This window comes from Tiliqua scincoides, chromosome 8, assembly GCF_035046505.1.
Source record: "Tiliqua scincoides isolate rTilSci1 chromosome 8, rTilSci1.hap2, whole genome shotgun sequence".
Taxonomy (NCBI): Eukaryota; Metazoa; Chordata; class Lepidosauria; order Squamata; family Scincidae; genus Tiliqua; species Tiliqua scincoides.
Genome location: NC_089828.1, coordinates 42,745,389 through 42,763,148, shown reverse-complemented (window position 1 = coordinate 42,763,148; position 17,760 = coordinate 42,745,389). Strand labels below are relative to the sequence as shown.

The 17,760-nt window shown below is 45.4% G+C and overlaps 1 protein-coding gene and 1 pseudogene across 1 annotated transcript in view; both read right to left on the bottom strand.

Moving 5' to 3' along the window:
- Positions 1-3,659: 3,659 nt before the first annotated feature.
- The window catches only part of KCNN1 (potassium calcium-activated channel subfamily N member 1), a 45,253-nt gene continuing 31,152 nt past the window's right edge, over positions 3,660-17,760 (bottom strand). Inside the window, exons 4-8 of the mRNA XM_066635701.1 lie at positions 16,056-16,197; positions 12,406-12,516; positions 11,314-11,441; positions 5,425-5,494; positions 3,660-3,932 (exon numbers count right to left, since the gene is read on the bottom strand). Coding sequence (XP_066491798.1) covers positions 3,660-3,932; positions 5,425-5,494; positions 11,314-11,441; positions 12,406-12,516; positions 16,056-16,197 — 724 coding nt within the window. The remainder of the gene's footprint in view (positions 3,933-5,424; positions 5,495-11,313; positions 11,442-12,405; positions 12,517-16,055; positions 16,198-17,760) is intronic.
- On the bottom strand, positions 8,198-8,314 carry LOC136659632 (5S ribosomal RNA; annotated as a pseudogene).

Here is a 17,760-nt window from a genome sequence, read left to right as displayed (position 1 = left end):
GCTCAGAAGATGAGAGGTGCTTTGTGAAGTGATGACTTGGCAGAAGGGGTGCTGCTGAAAGGACAGCTTCCTGATTCAAAGCAAAAAAATTTTAAAAAAATTTTTTGCAAAGACTTTGCAAATGAAGAGAAAGGTGTCATAAGTGGGACAGAGGGAATTTAAGAACCACAGATAAGTGATCCTATGGGATCCAGTCAAGAAGTCTACATGGAAAATCAAAACAGGAGACCTTATCAAAATGAAAGAAAGGAAAGGAAAAAAAAGTGGGGGGAAATAAAGCATTGAGAGAGAGAGAGGGCAAAACTTTATGACAAAATAAAAATGAAGGCAAATCCACCTTTGGAACCCTTGGAAAGTTCCAGAAACATGTTGCACTAAGTCATCAAAGCACTCCATTCAAGCCAACTTCCTTACAATGGATAGAGGAGCCATATCTCTTCCAAATGAGAGGGCCAGTTTCAATGTAACATTTCTGCTTCTGTCCCTGGGGTACGTTATCAACTGGATGATGCCCCTTATCACACCTTCATCGGTTTGGATGTGCTTCTGCAAAAGCTGGGTGTATCTGGGCTACCTGCAGTTTTGTCAGTGCTACAACATTGAAAGCGAACTTATGGTTCTTGGCCACAATGGCATTGCAGATTCACTCTTGCAGGTCCCCAGCCCCATCACACAACTACACACGTGATAGTAACATGTAGCTCAATGTTTCTCAAACTGTGAGTCATCATGAGCCAATTTCAGCTGGGTCCCCATTCATTTCAATATTTAATTTTTAATATATAAGACTTGATGCTACCATGGTAAGTGACTGCATTTGGGGAAATGTTAGAGATCTGTATTTTTAACAGGTTACTATGTATATGCTTTTAACAATGATAGTCAGTGGGACTTATTTCTGGTTAAGTGTGGGTAGAACTGCAGCCTAGGATTATCAAAAATTTTCCTGCTTGATGAAGTCACTTCTGGTCATGGCATCACTTCCGGTGGGTCCTAACAGATTATCATTCTAAACAGTGTGTCCTGGTGCTAAAAGTTTGAGAACCACGGATGTAGCTTATTATCAGCTGAATTTGCATACGATAATTCAGCCATACGCTAAATAAATACATCAGCTGAAGATTTGCATACCATCCACAGAGTGGTTCCTATTGCAGTAAGAAGATAACTGAGCAAAATTTTGCATGTGATGTGGTGCAGGTGATGTCTTGGTGCAATGTTTCACTAATAAGGGCAGGCATCTTCCTTCCCTTTATCAGGCAGGGATCAATTTTTCATTGCAATGATCTCTGTACAAGAAACTTTATTATATTACCCTGGTGATGCATGAGGGGCAAGGCTGGTAAGAACATGCCAGCTAAGCTGGTTTTGAGTTGTAATACAGCATGCTCTTCAATCATGGGTGCACCTGCAACTAAGGAATTTCTCACATGGTGATTAGCTCATGTGGTTTGACAAAGTGCTTCAGTTAGCAGAACAAACTGCTAGAGAAAGGTTTTGTTTACCTAGAGAAAGGTGGTATAGATATTCCCAAATAAAATAATATGAGAAAATCATATGGAGAAACAGGCTTAGATTAATCACAGTACAATTAATAATAGCTTCTCTTCCTGGTGTCATGGCGGACTGACCTGTGTACTCGGCGTGTATCTCCTGTTGGACTTGCTAATATGTATTGAAGAGGGCTTTTTTTTGTTTCACAATCTTGTTAAGTTAATGACTACTTGGTTCATTTTCTACTCATTTTTCTGACTTTCGTGCCAAGGTTGCCTCTGAAAATGCCTTTGAAAAAAGATAAGACTGCTTCAGTCTCTTCAGTTCCTTCTCCCCCTCCAGGAAGTTCTCTTCCACATGGTGATCCAAACCAATCAGGGATCAAATGGTCAGTGGAAGGACATCATAGCACATGATAGCTAATCAGATGTGGCTATGTGACCCATTGCTGAAGGCAATTAAGCCAGTTCAGAAGGAAAGCAGTATTATGCAAGAATATGGTGCCTTCATTCTGAATTGGTTTTGTTTGCCCTCACTTAAACAGCCTCTTTCTCTGATCCAAATCTTGCCTTGTTGGCTAGATAACCAGACCAGTATAATGAGGAAGAGAGGGAATGGGGTGGAGCATTGCTCTATTTCTAAGATTTTAAAAATCTGCTCTTTTTGAGACTCAAGAACTGCTAGCCTAGCACTTACATGAAGGAACACACTCTTTTTAGCACTAAAAAATCTGAAATGTTAAGAAATAAGAAACTTTCCTGAAATAGTAGAGCACTACTGTGAGTGAAAAGAAATGAGCAGTCCCATATGCTTTCTTTATTAGCATGTCAGATGCGTTTTCCAGTTTCAACTTACTCATGTAACAATTTCTTTAAAAAGCAGTTCCAAAACTGCTCTGAGGACGGGGGAAGGAGTAATGAAGTGCCTTAGTGGCATTAAAAACGTCAACATGTGCTAGCCAGTCAGGGCTGCAATGCACATTTATTAACTTCTAAAGCACCCAATAGACACTATTCGACATTTGTCGTCCATCTGGGAGGAAAAATCAGATTCGGAAGGGCCTGGCCTTAGCTCAGTGGGAGAGCACATGCTTTGCATGCAGAAGATCTCCATTTCAATGCCTAGCATTTGCAGTTGAAAAGGAGCTCAACAAGGCTGGGAAAGGACTCTCCCTTCCTGAGACCCTGGAGAGCTGCTGCCAGTTAAGGTTCGCAATACTAAGTGAGTTAGAACAGTGGTCTAACTGTATACAGTAAGGCAGCTTCATGTGCTCATGAGCCGAATCTCTAGTTATGCTCTTTGACTTTTTGCCAGAGGAGCCATTGTTCAATGGTACAGCACATGCTTTGCCTGCAACAGTAGCATAGCCAGATGGGGGAGCACAGGAAGTACAGCAGGTACTGCAATGCACCCTGTAAGGAGCCACCCACTTGCTGCTGGAGCCATTGGGGAAGTGACAGCAAAGTGCAGGTGCTCAGTGAGGCACTCAGTGGTGCCGTCTCTGCCCCAGTGGCTTCGGTAGCGAGTGGGAGAGGCCACTTACGTGGTGTGTTGCTGTGTCTGCTGTACTTACCACGCTCTCCCCTCTGGCTATGCAAATGGCCTGCACTCCCAGGTGCAGCATCTTGAGTTAAAGGGTCTCAGGAAGTAGCTGATTGGAAAGACCCCTGCATGAAATTCTGGGGAGCCACTGCCAATCAGACTGGATAGTGCTGAGCTGGACGGACCAATGGCCTGACTCTGTATAAGGCAGCTTCTTAAGTGCAAGTGCATCAAAGCCTGCAAAGGCCGTTTGACCAGACACTCACGGAGACAGCACTCTCATACCCTCTCCCTGCTACTCTGAAAATGTGCACCCGCGTAGATCATACATATAACTGGCATTCACAAAACTTCTTCATGGGTGTTCAGGTTTCCGCATCCCCTTTTGGGAGGAACCATAGAGAAGAAAGTTGTAAGAAGGAAGGGCAACCCCCTGGCGTAACGTTACATTGGAACTGGCCCAGAACCGCAATCCGTTCTCCCACCACCTTTCTCTCAGCACAATGCATTCCAGGAGGTTGTTGTAACTATACAGGGCTTTCCAGAAAAAAAGCTCAGGTGGAAATCGGCCACACAATGGCCATACATAACACGAGTGGGCTCCAGCATGGGCTGCCCCCCCTTCACCCGCTGTCTGAAGATGTGTGGGGTGCGGTAGAGGGAGACTTCCGCCGCCGGGTCGGAGTCCATGACGAGCATTCTGAGCTGTTGGAGGCACCGCAAGCCCGCGTCAGGGCCCGCTGCTGTTGACGTATGGCTTGGCTGACAAGGCTGGGCAGGGCGTGTAACGTTAGGCCGAGCATGTCAATCTTGCTCTCCAAGGCGCTAATGCGCTTCTCCAGATCTTCATTGCGGTCCTGCAGTTCGGACACCATATCATACATGACGTTCTGAGTCTGCCAAAGGACAAGAGAAGAGAATTTGAGGTGAACCACGAAAGTGGCAGAAACAAAGCTGCTCCTCCATATTCTGGTGGTGACTGAGGGCCCAGTCCTATCCAACTTCCCAGCACTGGTGCAGATGCAGTGCAGCCCCAAGGTAAGGCAACAAATGTTCCCATATTTTAAGGAGGCCTCTGTGACTACTGCCCCACCACAAGATGCAGTGCATGCCCCATTGGCACACTTGCACCGGCACTGGAAAATTGGATAGGATTGGGCTGTTAGTTGTCTTCTTTTCTGATTGTTGGGTGGAATGCTACACTCCCTAGAAAGAGAGGAAGGAGCCTGTATCTCCCCAGGGATTATTCTGGAGGAGGAAATTAACCCCTAGCTGGCAATGTATGACTCCTTGGTTTTATTTATTTTTGTGTGTGCATTTAGGGCCCAATTACTATCCAACTTCCCTACAACAGTGCAGCCCAGAGGTAAGGGAATAAATGTTCCTATTCCCCTACCATGAAGAGGTCTTTGCCCCACCACCACAGGATGCAGCACGTGGCCCATTGGTATGGCTGCACCAGCACTGGAAAGTTGGATACGATTGGGCCCTTACTCCAAAGGGGAAAAGGGATTTCAGGGCGAAGGAAAAGAGCAGGGGAAAAACAGAGTATAATGTTGTATGTAGAAATTAATATCCCTCCAGACTTGGTTACTCTCTCCTTTGCTCACTTCTGGTCAGAGTGACTTGTAAAGCCTCTCTGGAGCCAATCCTAACGAGGCCATGTGACATCATAAAGGATGGCTTTATGACTTGCAAATAGTGCAGTGCCTGCCAGAAGCCATTTTAGGGACACTGCTGCAAACGGCAGTGGTAGCCGTAGCATGGTGCCCACAGGGGCAATCTATGCTGATCCAGGTAAGCTGTCATGAGAACCAGGAGAAGGGAGAGCAGAATAGAGTGGAGAGGGGAAGGAACAGGGGAGTTTCTAGGTATAGCAGGGGTGGGCAGGGGGTGAAATGGACTAGGAAGGGGGTGGACACTGATGGCACCAGCACGCGCCAGGATCCTATCCCTTCCCCCATTCCCTGTCTTGTACTCTCCTCAGCAAAATGGCTGGTGCAAATCTGAGGAGACCTATTGGGACAGCAGAGGCTTACCCCAAGGTAAGGGAATGAAAGTTCGTTTACCTTGAGGAGGCCTCTAGGACTGCCCTGCCTCCTCCCAGGAGTAGCACCAAAGGAGGGGTATTCTAGCTAGAGTGTTCACCAGACTACGCCTTCCCCTGAATCCTTTTTCCTGGACAGTCCGGGTTGGTGATGGTTACGGCAGCAATAGTAGAGGCAGTGGAGGTGGGGTAAGACAGCCACATAAGCAGTGGAAGGACTGAGGGTGCGGCTCATGGCCATCTGCTGCCACATTGGCTTACTGGTCCTGACTGGATACCTTTGTTCTGCAGGGGAGGGCCAAGGCTTACTCGGATCAAGATGACCACCTGACCCATCTCACCTTTGCTAAATCCACCAGTGTGTTGGCCTGGTCATTGAGTTTCCTCTGCTCCATTTTCACACTTCTCAACCTGGAAAGCAAAAAAAGAGGAAAGTGGCAGCGTGTCGGTGGGATGTAGGTAAAGCAGAGAGAAGAGAACGAGAGACTTCACCAGTACGACAGACAGACATGCACACAATTCCAGATCCCGCCTTGCTGGATCCATACACACACACATGCAGCTGGCCAATGAGTGGAGCCATTGGCATGGGTGAGGAGAGAGCTCTCTTGGTCTAAGTGGCCTCCAGTATGTGTGTAGGTGGGGTTAGGTGACAAGAAAAGACCTTTCTGTTTCCACCAAACTTCACCAACAAATCACTTGGTTTACTCCTGTTGGTTTTGCAGCTCCAGGATATGTTATGGCTGCCTTGGTTTTGTATTGCTTAATCTATTTTCAAATATTGGTTTTAGTCTTTAAGTTACAAAGGGTTCTCTTCTTCGGTGGATTCCAAACTCGCAGGAGGATCCACAGAGGACCTCCCAGATGCAACCTTCCTAGTTGCATCTGGGAAGACTTCTCAGGCCCAGAGATGCCACACTACGGCCTCTACAGACTTCAGAACCCCTCTGGACACACCCAGAAGGCGCTTCTGGTTGTGTCTGGAGGTCTGACTGCAGATTTCATTATCAGCAGTTTTCGGCATCCACAGGAGTTCAGGGAACGGAACACCCACGAATGCCAAGAACCAACCTGTATTTCCTATGCTGCTTTAGCTTGGAAGCTTATATAATATTTAAAAAAATGTTGGTAATGTAACTCATAGCAATGTTAAGATGAATTAGATAAATTAAATTGAGGAGGAGCCAGTCTATCAATGGTTATTAGCCATGATAGCTAACATGGAGCCTCCATGTTCAGAGTCAGCGTACCCCTGAAGACCATTTGCTGGGGACAAACAACAGGAAAAAGCAATGGCCTTTATATCTTGCTTGCAAGTGCCTGACCACTGTTGCAACCAGGATACTGGTCTAGATGGACCTTGGATCCAGCAGGACTTTTCTTATTTTCTTTTTTAAAGTGGTGTGGACAAATGGTGGTAGATAAGTCTACCAGGAGGAATTAGCCATGATAGTTAAATGAAACCACCAGGTACAGAGGCAGTTTATCCCTAGATGCTGGGAACAAACAAGAAAGAGCTATTGCTTTCCTGCACTGCCTATGGGCTCCCCAGAAGCATAAAGTTGGGCATTGTTGGAAAAATGACTCTACGTTGGTTAGACCTACTCATTTTTTTTATAAATGAGAATGGGAAGGGAGGGAAATTGCATCATGTTTGATAATGATTCTGCTGGGCACACAATTAACTTGAGAAGAGGAGGAAGATTTTCTAGAAGGCTGGAGAGTATATGGGTGCGTGTGTGTGTGTGTGTATGCCTTGTGATGCAGAAGAATGGCAGACCCACTTATGGATGTCTTCTCTTAAGCCACGTTGCTAGGCCTCTAATCAGAGCAACGCTGTGACACAGGCAAAAAGCGGCATGGAAAGTTGTGCCGAGATACACCTGAAACACAGAGTTTGCATTTGCAGGTCGACATGCTACAAATCCAAAACGTTGAGCCCCCCCACCCCGCGCTAATGTTCAAATTTCAAACACTGTGAAATTTGGTGGCAAAAGATGACTCATGGGTGTCCCTTGCCAGCATCCGTGGCAAGCAAACCAAAAATGTGGGTGACTGACTGTGGGTGTGGGGGTGTGCGAACATGTTTGGATGGAGTCTGTTTTCACTTTCCAGAGTGTGGAAACCAAATGGACAAACCATGCAGAGAGAGTGCTGGCATTTGAGAAAAAGGCAGCTGCAAGAGAGAAATTAACTTACTTCTGGGCTCTGCAAGAATGATGAGGGGAGGGGGCAAAAAAACAGAGACAAAACAATAGCAGAGGTTTAAATAACACAAGAGAGGGGGACATGCAGCCAACCTGGCCTTCTCTGCTCCCCTCATCCATCAGTTTCCACCCCCTTGGGCAAGGTTGTAGCCCCAGACTCTAGTTAAAACCCATTTCTCCCCAGGGGTGAAAAAAGGTAACAGATCACAATGGCCGGACACTTTGCCTTTGTTCAGCTTAGCTGTAATGAGCCTGTGCTTCTCCTAAATGTCCAAGATAAATGACCTGTGAATGTTTTAGGGCAGCAAGAACAGAGAAAATGCAACCATAGGAAAAACCATTATCTTGATTTGCTGGGCTACTCCCCATGTTGCTTGAACACACCATTATTGTTGACAGCTGATTAGAAGTGCTTGTCTTTCTTTGAAAGGTTTCAATCCAACTGAAGTACAAAAGGTAGACCCAGACCTAAACAAAATGCCCAATTTTCAACTATAATTTTAGTGGGGGGGGGGGGGGCCAGTGGGGAAGTGTAGAACCATGCATGGCAAAAAAACCCAAAAACACCCTGAACCAGTCACTTCTGCCTTTTTTTTTCATTTGAAAGCATGACGCTAACAGTCTGAAAAAAATCAAGTGAAAAGTAGACACTTGGAACTGTTCACAAGCTGAAAATCAAGTTTTAATAAATGATCCCAAGTATCTGGAATTAATTGTCAGAATAATTCAAATTTTGAGTATGTGCATCTTTGGGGAGAAATATTTTGGGGAGAAAATAAAGAGTATAGCCCTGATCCTGGAACATTGTCGGAATAGAAGAACGCATGATATGAATCTAGCACCAAATTGTGGCGCACATGGGGTTCTCTATGGTTGGTAACCTTCAGTCTCGAAAGACTATGGTATAAGCCTACAGCACCCAGTGTTCCCAGGTGGTCTCCCATCCAAGTACTAACCAGGCCTGACCCTGCTTAGCTTCCGAGATCAGATGAGATTGGGCATGTGCAGGGTAACAGTTGCTGTCTCTATGGGGTAGAGATAATAATGGGGTTACCCATATGCATCAACCCAGTGTTGGATGTGGTTGGTTTGCAACCACATGAAGATCTAGAGCTATGACGGTGGTGGGTGGCCTAACATCATAATCAACAATGCTGTTCCCATGAGCACCTAGAATTGCGAGGGTCAGCTTTGTGCCACAAATACACACACACAAAAATGTACAAGGGTAATAACAAGATGATTATTTAATTACATGAGGGGAAATAATGCAAATGGTCTTCTGTGATCCTGAAAGATAGTGTTTCAAAACATGACAACACCAACCCACCTTTTACAAAGCCATTTTTGTAAGTCGCGGGGAATATGTTTGTGTCGCTGACGGGTTCACCAGCCTCATCTAATGATGTGTTTTGTGTTATACAATGTAAAGTGTCCACCAGCTTGTTCTTGCCCACTCCAACAGGTGAGAAAATAAGGCACAAAAATGGCCATTTCCAGTCATCTTGCCCCAGGACACCCCATGGAAGGACATGAAGTCAGAAATAGTATTGCTGGTCAGCCTTGCTCTCACTAGCTAGAAGAGGGCAGCCTGGCAACAGCAAACAAGTAAAAGACTGAGTAAAAGACTACCTTGTAATAAGATTTCTGGCCCAATCCTATCCTGTGCCACGAGCTCCTTTCCCCCCACTAGCTCTTTTCCTGCTGTCTGCCGAAATGAAGATATTTGGGGAAGCTTTACTAATAGTTAACCCAGCCCACAGGCATACACATTTTATCCCTGTTGCATATATGCAACGTTGGGCTGAAATGGCTTAAATAGTTACCGGTTTAACCAACACCCAATTCTTTCACTGATGCTGCGCTCTGGGCTAACTCCATTTGGAGTCACACCCACAGCAGTGAGCTGGCAAATGGAGCTTGCAAACAGGAAAGCTAAGGAGAGCTAATGGCACCCAGGGTAGGGTGACACAGTGACATTATCCTCCTGCATCATTGCATCATCCCCATGCCTGCACCTGACATCCTCCCCTGCATCTGGAATGGCTCCATTTCAGAGCCAATGCGAAGCAAGGGACGGTGGGTGAGCCCAGCATCAGAGCCCAGCATCGTTGTTCTAAGCCAGTGGTGGGCAAACTTTCAGCTTTAGGGATCCTGGACCTTTAACAATTGTATAGAAGAGGGAATTTCAGCAGGTGTGCTGTTGACAAGCTGCACCTGCTGAAATTCTCTCTCCTACACAATTGTTAAAGGTCCAGGATCCCTAAAGCTGAAAGTTTGTCTACTCCAGTTCTAAGCAATGAGCACTGCGCATGCCCCCCAGAAAGCCTGTGAAACACCCAGAGTGACATGGAAGTGCACTGCCCTAGCCCCCCCCACACACACACACACTACTGGCCTCTGGGAAGCCCCCTGTGGCCTGCCGTCTGGATCCCCCCAGCCATCCATTTCGTATACGTATTATTTACTATTACTTCTACTACTACTACTAATCATAAATCCCCTTTCAGTAAAAAAAAAAAAGTTTACAAAGTGGTTTACGGATAAAATTCAATAACTAAATGGTGCCCTTTCCCAAAAGGACTCACATTTTAAAAGGATATTGAAGAGACAAGACTCTGCGCTGGGCTGAAGAGGGACAATTACTGCCTCCCTGCTATAGACAGGAGGAAAACCACTTGAAAAAGGGCTTCTGCCCATTTTGCATTGATGGAAAAATATTAGCCTTCCATTCTGAAGCAACTAGTATATGGGCTGCTAGTAATAAGTGATTAAGCACATGTTACACTCCTCAGATATTTTTGACAGATCACCGAGTATCCAAGGCTGTTTGTTTTTTTTTTAAACCCGATGGATAAAAATGTAAGTAAAGTATTCTGAGGAGTGTTTAAAGAATGCTGGCAAGCTTCACCCCTATGCTCATGTGTTCCCACCAACACACTCCTGAATTTCTGTTCCCAGCCCCCACACGCGTCGTGTGGATTTGCAGTGACAAACACTACATCCAGGGATGTTCTCAGTCATAGGGAGAATTTCTCCCTGAGAACAGCATTTATCTCTGCAAATACTGTACTGGGGTGGGGAGGGGCTGGAGGTCAGTGCTTCAAGAGTTGATGGAAGCACATCAGCACAGGTGTAGGGAATCCCCACACAATTTTCTTCGGCTTGCTTTTAGAAGGCAGAAAGTGAACCAGTGGAGATCGCGTCTACAGCAACTCCCCATACCAGCCACACATCAGAAAGACTGAGAACAAACAAATACTTTTTGCCCAGCCCCCCACAAATAACTTTCCAGAGCCAAAAGGTGATTAACGTCACTCTAATCCTTTATTGTGCGGTACCCTGCATCCTCTTGTTCCTGTACTCTGGTTTACCTAAAATCCTGTTTGGATTTAAAGTAACTGTGCAAGCCGGGTGACATCATGGAGGAGAGTGGTGCCCACTCTGAACCTGTGCTGTCACCGCTCCCCTGGGCACGCGTGACCTCCAAAAACGGCCCTATTTGGAGCCATACAAAGCCAAAGGTGGGAGGGCAGATTTTGCAGTGTTTGCCATGTGCCTCGGGTGAACACTGTCACCCTCCTCAGCAGAGATGGTAGAAAACTACTATTCCATCACGGGGGGGGGGGCATTTACCCCTCCCAGCCCTGCCTCAGCTACGCCACTGAATGGAGATTGGGAATGGCTTTCTGGAGCCAACACTAAGTCTGGAGTACCTCTTGCTCTGGACCACCTACATATGGTCCCCACCTCACAAGCTGCCATAGGACCAAGACACAGTGCTTTTAAGTATTTATATCTATGCCTGAAAGGTGAGTCCACATACAACTATCTTCTCCTCTCCAACCCCCCCCCCCCGACAGTAAGTGATGGGTTTTGCAGTGATTGAGTGGTGGACACCTAGGACAAACTTTATCATTTCTGAAGTGGCCTATGAATAGAGACCAGAACAATGGAGCAGGGAAAGGGTGGGGTGGAGAAGCAGGCACGTGGGGTTGAAGCAGGTAAACGTGTTGGACTTACTGATGAATGGCTTGGAGGAACTTACGCTGGTGTTTCCGCACTTTGGCATGGTCGATCTTCTTCACCAGCTTGGTGTGCTTGTAGATGAGCCAAGTTTCCCTGAGTACATTGGCAGCAGCATTTTTCACCTAGGAAATTGGGTGGGTGGGGTGGAGGAAGGATGAATGGGGGGGAAAAAGGTATCAATTGGGCAGGCAATGATTAGAGTGGGACTCAGACTCTGACCAATCCTACCTTGCCCCATTACTACCTTGACGGGACATGTGCTGCATGCCATGAGGGAGTTTCAGGCCCAAAGGGTTTCAGGTCCCCTCAGCATAAAAGAACATTTGTTCCCTTTCCCCAGGATAAACCCCTTCTGGCCCACCAGGTCTACTTGGACCTGCACTAGTGACCTGACATGGGTCAGAGGATCAAGGTCGGGATGAGGTTTAGGATATGCTACCAGGAAAGCATTCCCAAATATGCACAATAGGACACAATTCAGGTCCTGATGTAAAAGATGGTTGCCGTCAGTGCAATTGCTGAGAAGTGATCAAGTTGCTATGAGCACCACCAAGGTAAGTGCCTGCCAAATCCTTGTGGGGCTTATCTCAGTCACAGGAGTGGCTGTGCCCACCATGTTTTTTTCAAACCTGTAATAGATGGCGTAGTGGCTCAGGAGTTGGACTTAGACCTGGAAGATCCAGGTTCAAATCCCTGCTCAGCCATTAAACTACCTGGGTGACTTTGAGCCAATTCTTCTTATTATTATTTTATTAATTTATACCCCGCCTTTTTGCCCAACGGGCAATCACTCTCAACCTCACCTACCTCACAGGGTTGTTGTGAGGACATAAGGAGGGGAGGACCTACATACACTACCCTGTGCTCCATAGAGGAAGGGCAATATTAAAATGTAATAAAGTTCCCATTGAATCTAGTGAGGCAACAGCGGGGGCTTTGCCTCATAGCTAAGCAAAGATGATGGGTCAGCATAGCTACCCTTTCCCAGCACACTACTGAGCCCCCCACAGTGTCTCTGCTACACTCTGTCTCTGCTGAGGTCAGGAAGGGGCAATGGCTGAGGTCAGAGGGAGCAGCCTCTCTTACCCGCTTTGTTAATTGCGTATCCATCATGAAGTTGTGGACATGTTTTTCAGCTTTGGTGAGTTCCAGCTTTCTGGCGACAACTGCAACCACCAGGGCCGTGCACCCCGCACCCTGCAACACAAAGCAAAGTGAGTGTAAAGGTGAATTCCAGTTTTACTCAGTATGGGGATGAAACAGATGAGAAACCTGTAGTTGCTGGATTTCTCCTGTCATTCAGGGTTTAAAGGCACAAGAGTCTCTGTCAGGAAAAAAAGGTGACAACCCAAAGACTGTATTGAAGAACAGTGGTGTGCATGTGTCTGTGTGTGTTTTGAAGGGACTATTTCAGCTACAGAACTCTGCAATGTCTTAGGCTCGGTGTACCATATACAATGAGATGGTAAGGCCCTTTAGTGATGGAATCAATCACACCACTTCAGGCAGCAGCTCAGAGATCGTGTTTTAAAAGAAATCACTAATTGGTATACATTGTTTAATCAATGTAATGGATTGATTAAATGTTAATCAATCAATTTAATTAAATGTAATTGATTAATTGATTCTAATCAATCTATTAATCAATTAAAATATTTATATTCAAATATTTAATGAAAATATTTATCTCTTGGTCCCAAGCCATTTATGATTTTAAAGGCTCATACCAGAGACAAAGGCTCACCCTGAACCTGGAAACTAAAAGGGAATCAACACAGATGGCACAAGACCAGTATCTGCATTCAATGTCTCCTACTGGCCAACCAAATCCCATTCTTCTCTGTTTTTCTCAGCCTGGGATCAGGGAGGATCAGGTCATGACCCACCGCACATTGGGTTGCGACCCACAGTTTGGGAAATGCTGAGATAATTCCTATGATCACCATAGTGTAATTATTATGAACTGTCTCAAGTGTGATACTGCAGGTTGTGTTATCATGTGCGTTTTAACATCTGTGTGTGTGTAAAAATAACAATTACTATTTTTAAAAGTCTAAGAATGTATTGTTTAAGAAGTTCGGTTTCTTGAGCATTCAGTGGGATGATTTTTTTTTTCATCTTCTTGCTATGCTATTATTGCTGTTAATACTTTTATGCACAATCTTGAGTGTGTTTACTCAAAAGCAAGCTCAGCGGATCTCAGTAGGATTTACTTCTCAGTTAAACATGCTTGGGATTGTTTGGATTAGATTGGAAATAGTTTGAATATGATGGTCAAACAGTTCCGTCTCCTCTTTCATCCCATAAGCTTTGACCCAATCTTGTACAACCTTTATATAAACTCAGCTGTTTGACCATCAAATTCAAAGTGTTTCAAGATTGATCCGAATATACACAATGTTTATTTGGATATGTCACACACGCATGCTGCCTCGAGTCACAGCCGTGGGCTGAAGGTTCTTTTGGATTCCGAGGAAGGAATATACCCAGTCCAAAGTTGGCATGCAAGGAAGTTAATTCATTTAAAGTCTAATAGCATAAAACTTACTAGTGGTGTAGCTGGGGGAGGGCAAAACAGTAAGTACTGCCGGCACCACAATGTGCCATGTTATTGGCCCCTCTCACTCGCTGTCTTAGCCATTCCAGGCAGCAATGGCAACGCACAGGCGCTTGCCAAACAGTGTCTCCTGTGCATTGCCGTTACTGCCCAGTAGTGAGTGGGAGGGGATGCTTGTGCCTGTAGTACTTACTGTTTTGACTCCCCTCCAGCTATGCTACCAAAACTTACAGAAGCATTTCCAGGCGGTTCAACAGACCAGCAAAGTCTGCTGGCATTCACAGCAAGCCCAGAGCGAGATTGAACACATATTTATATAGGCTAAATATTTAGTGCTAGAGTGAATCAGTGTAAACAGGCAAAGTGACAGCAAAGTGATATATGTTTTTTATGTTTATAAACCAAGCGCAGCTACTCCCCAATTCCCATCGCTTGGGGGAGGCTCTATCAAGCAGGTACAGCCAATTGATAAGCAAGGTTGATACAAGTGAAGGGTAAACAGCTCCTTGAGTTTTTGGGGTAGACGCTGAGGACTGCATCTTCATCATCCCACCCTGATAACACTCTGCAGGCTTGCCAGCTGCAGCAGCTGAAGGCATTGTTCTGAGCCCATCTTCTCACGAGAATGGTTCAGTGAGAAAGCAGACAGTTCCTGGAAGATGGGCAACACAGAGGTGATGGCTGATGGGCAGAGAAGATGGCCGATAGGCCTCACACACGCATAGACACAATGTAGCACAATGCTTCAGGCACCCAAAGAAGATTCTGTACATTCAATTGATTCATCTAATAAATTCCTCCAATGAACCAATTCCACAGAACCTTATGCAGAAATAAACGTGTTTATCTTTAAGATGCAAGAAGACTCTTTTGTTTTGCAGCAACAGCGTAACATGGCCTTCAGAGCTGCCCCAATGAGTCTCATTGGATCAGCACCACCCATTTTGCTGGCGCAGTACAGAGGAGAGTAAGGGATAGGGAGTGGGGAGAGAATCCTGGCGCATGCCCCTCCCAGCCCCATTCTGTCTTCTGCCCACCCTGTCTCTGCTCAGACACTTGCCCTCCCCACCCAGATCCTCCCCCCTGCACTTGTTTACCTGCGGTCCTCCACATAGCCAGGTGCAACTGCAGTAGCAATACTGAAACCTTTTGGAGTGGCAATTCCAGAATGTGGCCTATGCTCACAATCACAAGGCCGTTTATGACAGCAGAGCTGCTGTCATGCAGCCCAGTTAGGATTTCCCTGTCACTGCTTCTCCATGCCAGGCAAAAAGCTGCTCTGTGCAAGATTTCTTTCCATCGTGCAGCTCTTAGTCAGCTGCATGTTAGTCTTACTAACTCTTAGTCAGGACGACTAAGTGGATCCTTCGTGTCCAGTGGCAGTCCAACTCAGAACACCAGAGACGCTGGGAGGAATGCAAGCAGAAGAGGAGGGCTGTTACTCTCTTATTTTCTTTGGGTGCTTCCATACGGCATCTGGTTTGGCCAGTGTTGGAAACTGGATGCTGGACTAGACGCTCTGATTCAGCAGGGCTCTTTTGCATTCTTAACACTTTGATTTGTATAATGGAGCCATTCAGATTATACAGTCAGTTCCCGGTATCCATGGGAGTTAGGTGCCTAGAAACCCCAGTGAATACCAAATCTGTGGATAGGGCATCATTTATTCTATGGGGTTAGCGGGAGGGGTAGCTAATCTGGTTGGGAATGCCACCAGCAAATACAGTCCTGTTAGAATGCCATGGATAGCATGAGAATGGCTGCTGAGAATAGCTTCAGGATGGCTGCAGAGAGCTCCTAAATGGCCCCAATAGTGTCCGGATGGCTGCAGAGCGGTCCTACTACCCACCACACACCAGGAAGACCTTTAGAATGGCAGGAATAGGGCTGAAAAATGGCCTCCACAAATAGCTTCAGAAGACTGCAGAGAGCTTTAGAATGCCTGTGGATGCAGCAAACAGCATGTTATGAGAATGCATGTCCTTTGGCATGAGTAGTCAGTATCATCCAAGTCAGTCCTGGGATTATTTCCATGCTGCAAAGAGCTACAACATGAAACTCTTAAGAAAGCAGAATTAAGGCAGCAAAATTGCCTACTAAACATAAAACTTTTGAATAAACCCTAGAGTCCAAGAGCCCTACTGTGTCCCATTACAAATGGTGCTGCTTGGCATCTTACCATAATCCCGGTGAGTAAGCAGACCCCCTTCCCACAATAGGTGTGTGGGACCATGTCACCATAGCCGATAGAGAGAAATGTGATGGAGATCAGCCACATGGCACCCAGGAAGTTGCTAGTGACATCCTGCTTGTCATGGTACCTGTGTGAAAGATTCCAAGAAAAATCTCCGTCAAAATCAATTTTATTTCCCCAGCTTATCCCTTTTCTCCTAACTTCTCCCATCACAAAAGCAAAGCATCAGAGCTTCTGAGCATCCCAACTTCTTTCAGTTCAGCTTGCCACTCAGGATAGAGACCTCTTGTGATCAAAGAGTTGAAATTCTGGAAAACCGGACTCTGTTTCAGTTCATCCAATTTTTTTTTTTAACTCTCGGGTTCAGACACAAACATCAAATAGTAGCGCAGTGAATTGTATGCTGTGTCTGAACATTTTGAACTGGTTCTGAACTGGTTTCGCCCCATTTCAAGATAGCTAATATTTTGCCTGCAATGAAATTCTATAAAATCAATGAATAACTACTTGACTTGAGAAAAAAAAAATACTCATACTTAAACAATATGTTTGAATTTTTGGAAAGATTTTTAAAAATCAGGATAACAGAAAGGCGGGGTGGGAGGCAAGCTTTATTCCTTCAGTTGCAAGCTGAGTGTCTAATTACAGATCCAGCTACTGCTTTTTGTGTTTTTGGGTTTGGTTCCAGTTCAGGTTCCATGAAACAATCAAGAGATTTTACGTTCAGATTTACTTCTAGTTCACTGAAAAATCTATCTCAATGGGGGTGGGGCTTTGGGTTCAATTTGTCTCCTGACTTGTGACTGATCGGACTGTGAATTGACACCATGTATTTAAACAGCCATCCTAATGTGGGTGCTTCCACAAGACTTGCAAATACTGTAATTCCTTTTAGCAAAGCATTGCGAAATCTGTTGTAAAATTATATGGAAGACGATCCTCCCATTTTAAAAAATCAAACGTGCATTCCTGTCCAAATAGCTTTTAAAGTCAATTTGCAGATGTAAGAAATGCAAATGCTTGATTTACAGTGCAATCCTATGCATGTCTACTCAGAAGTAAGCTTCACTGAGTTCAAAGGGAGTTCAAAGGGACGTATTCCCAAGAAAACCCAGATAAGATTGCAGCCTTCACCATACATGCATTCACCTGAATTCCATCCTAGTGGCAACCAGGCACATTCTAAGTGCATTTGTGCACTTACTATAAAAAGAAGAAGCACATTTCCACATTCTCAATGCTGCAGTTGTAGGCTGCTCTTTATAAATGCAGGCGACATCTACGGTAACTGCCATCTCTAAGCTACTGTGAAGCTAGAAGTCAAAAGGGGTTTGCACAATTTCCTTTGGAATTTAAAACAATTCATTGTGCCTCCGTTCTAAACATTCTAAAGCTCAATCCTGTGCATGTTTACTTGAACTACGCTTACTGGGTTCAGCAAGGCTTACTGCCAAGTGCATAGGATTGCAGCCAACACAACATAATCTTATACAAGTCTACTTAGAAGTAAGCCCCACTGACTCCAATGGGACATTCCCCAGAAGGAGAGTGTGCTCCCTGAAGCATCTGATGGGCCACTGTGAGATACAGCAAGCTGGACTAGATGGGTCATTGGCCTGGTCCAGCAGGGCTCTTCGTATGTTTATTTGCAGTGCACTCTTATACATGTCTTATACTCTTATATACTCTT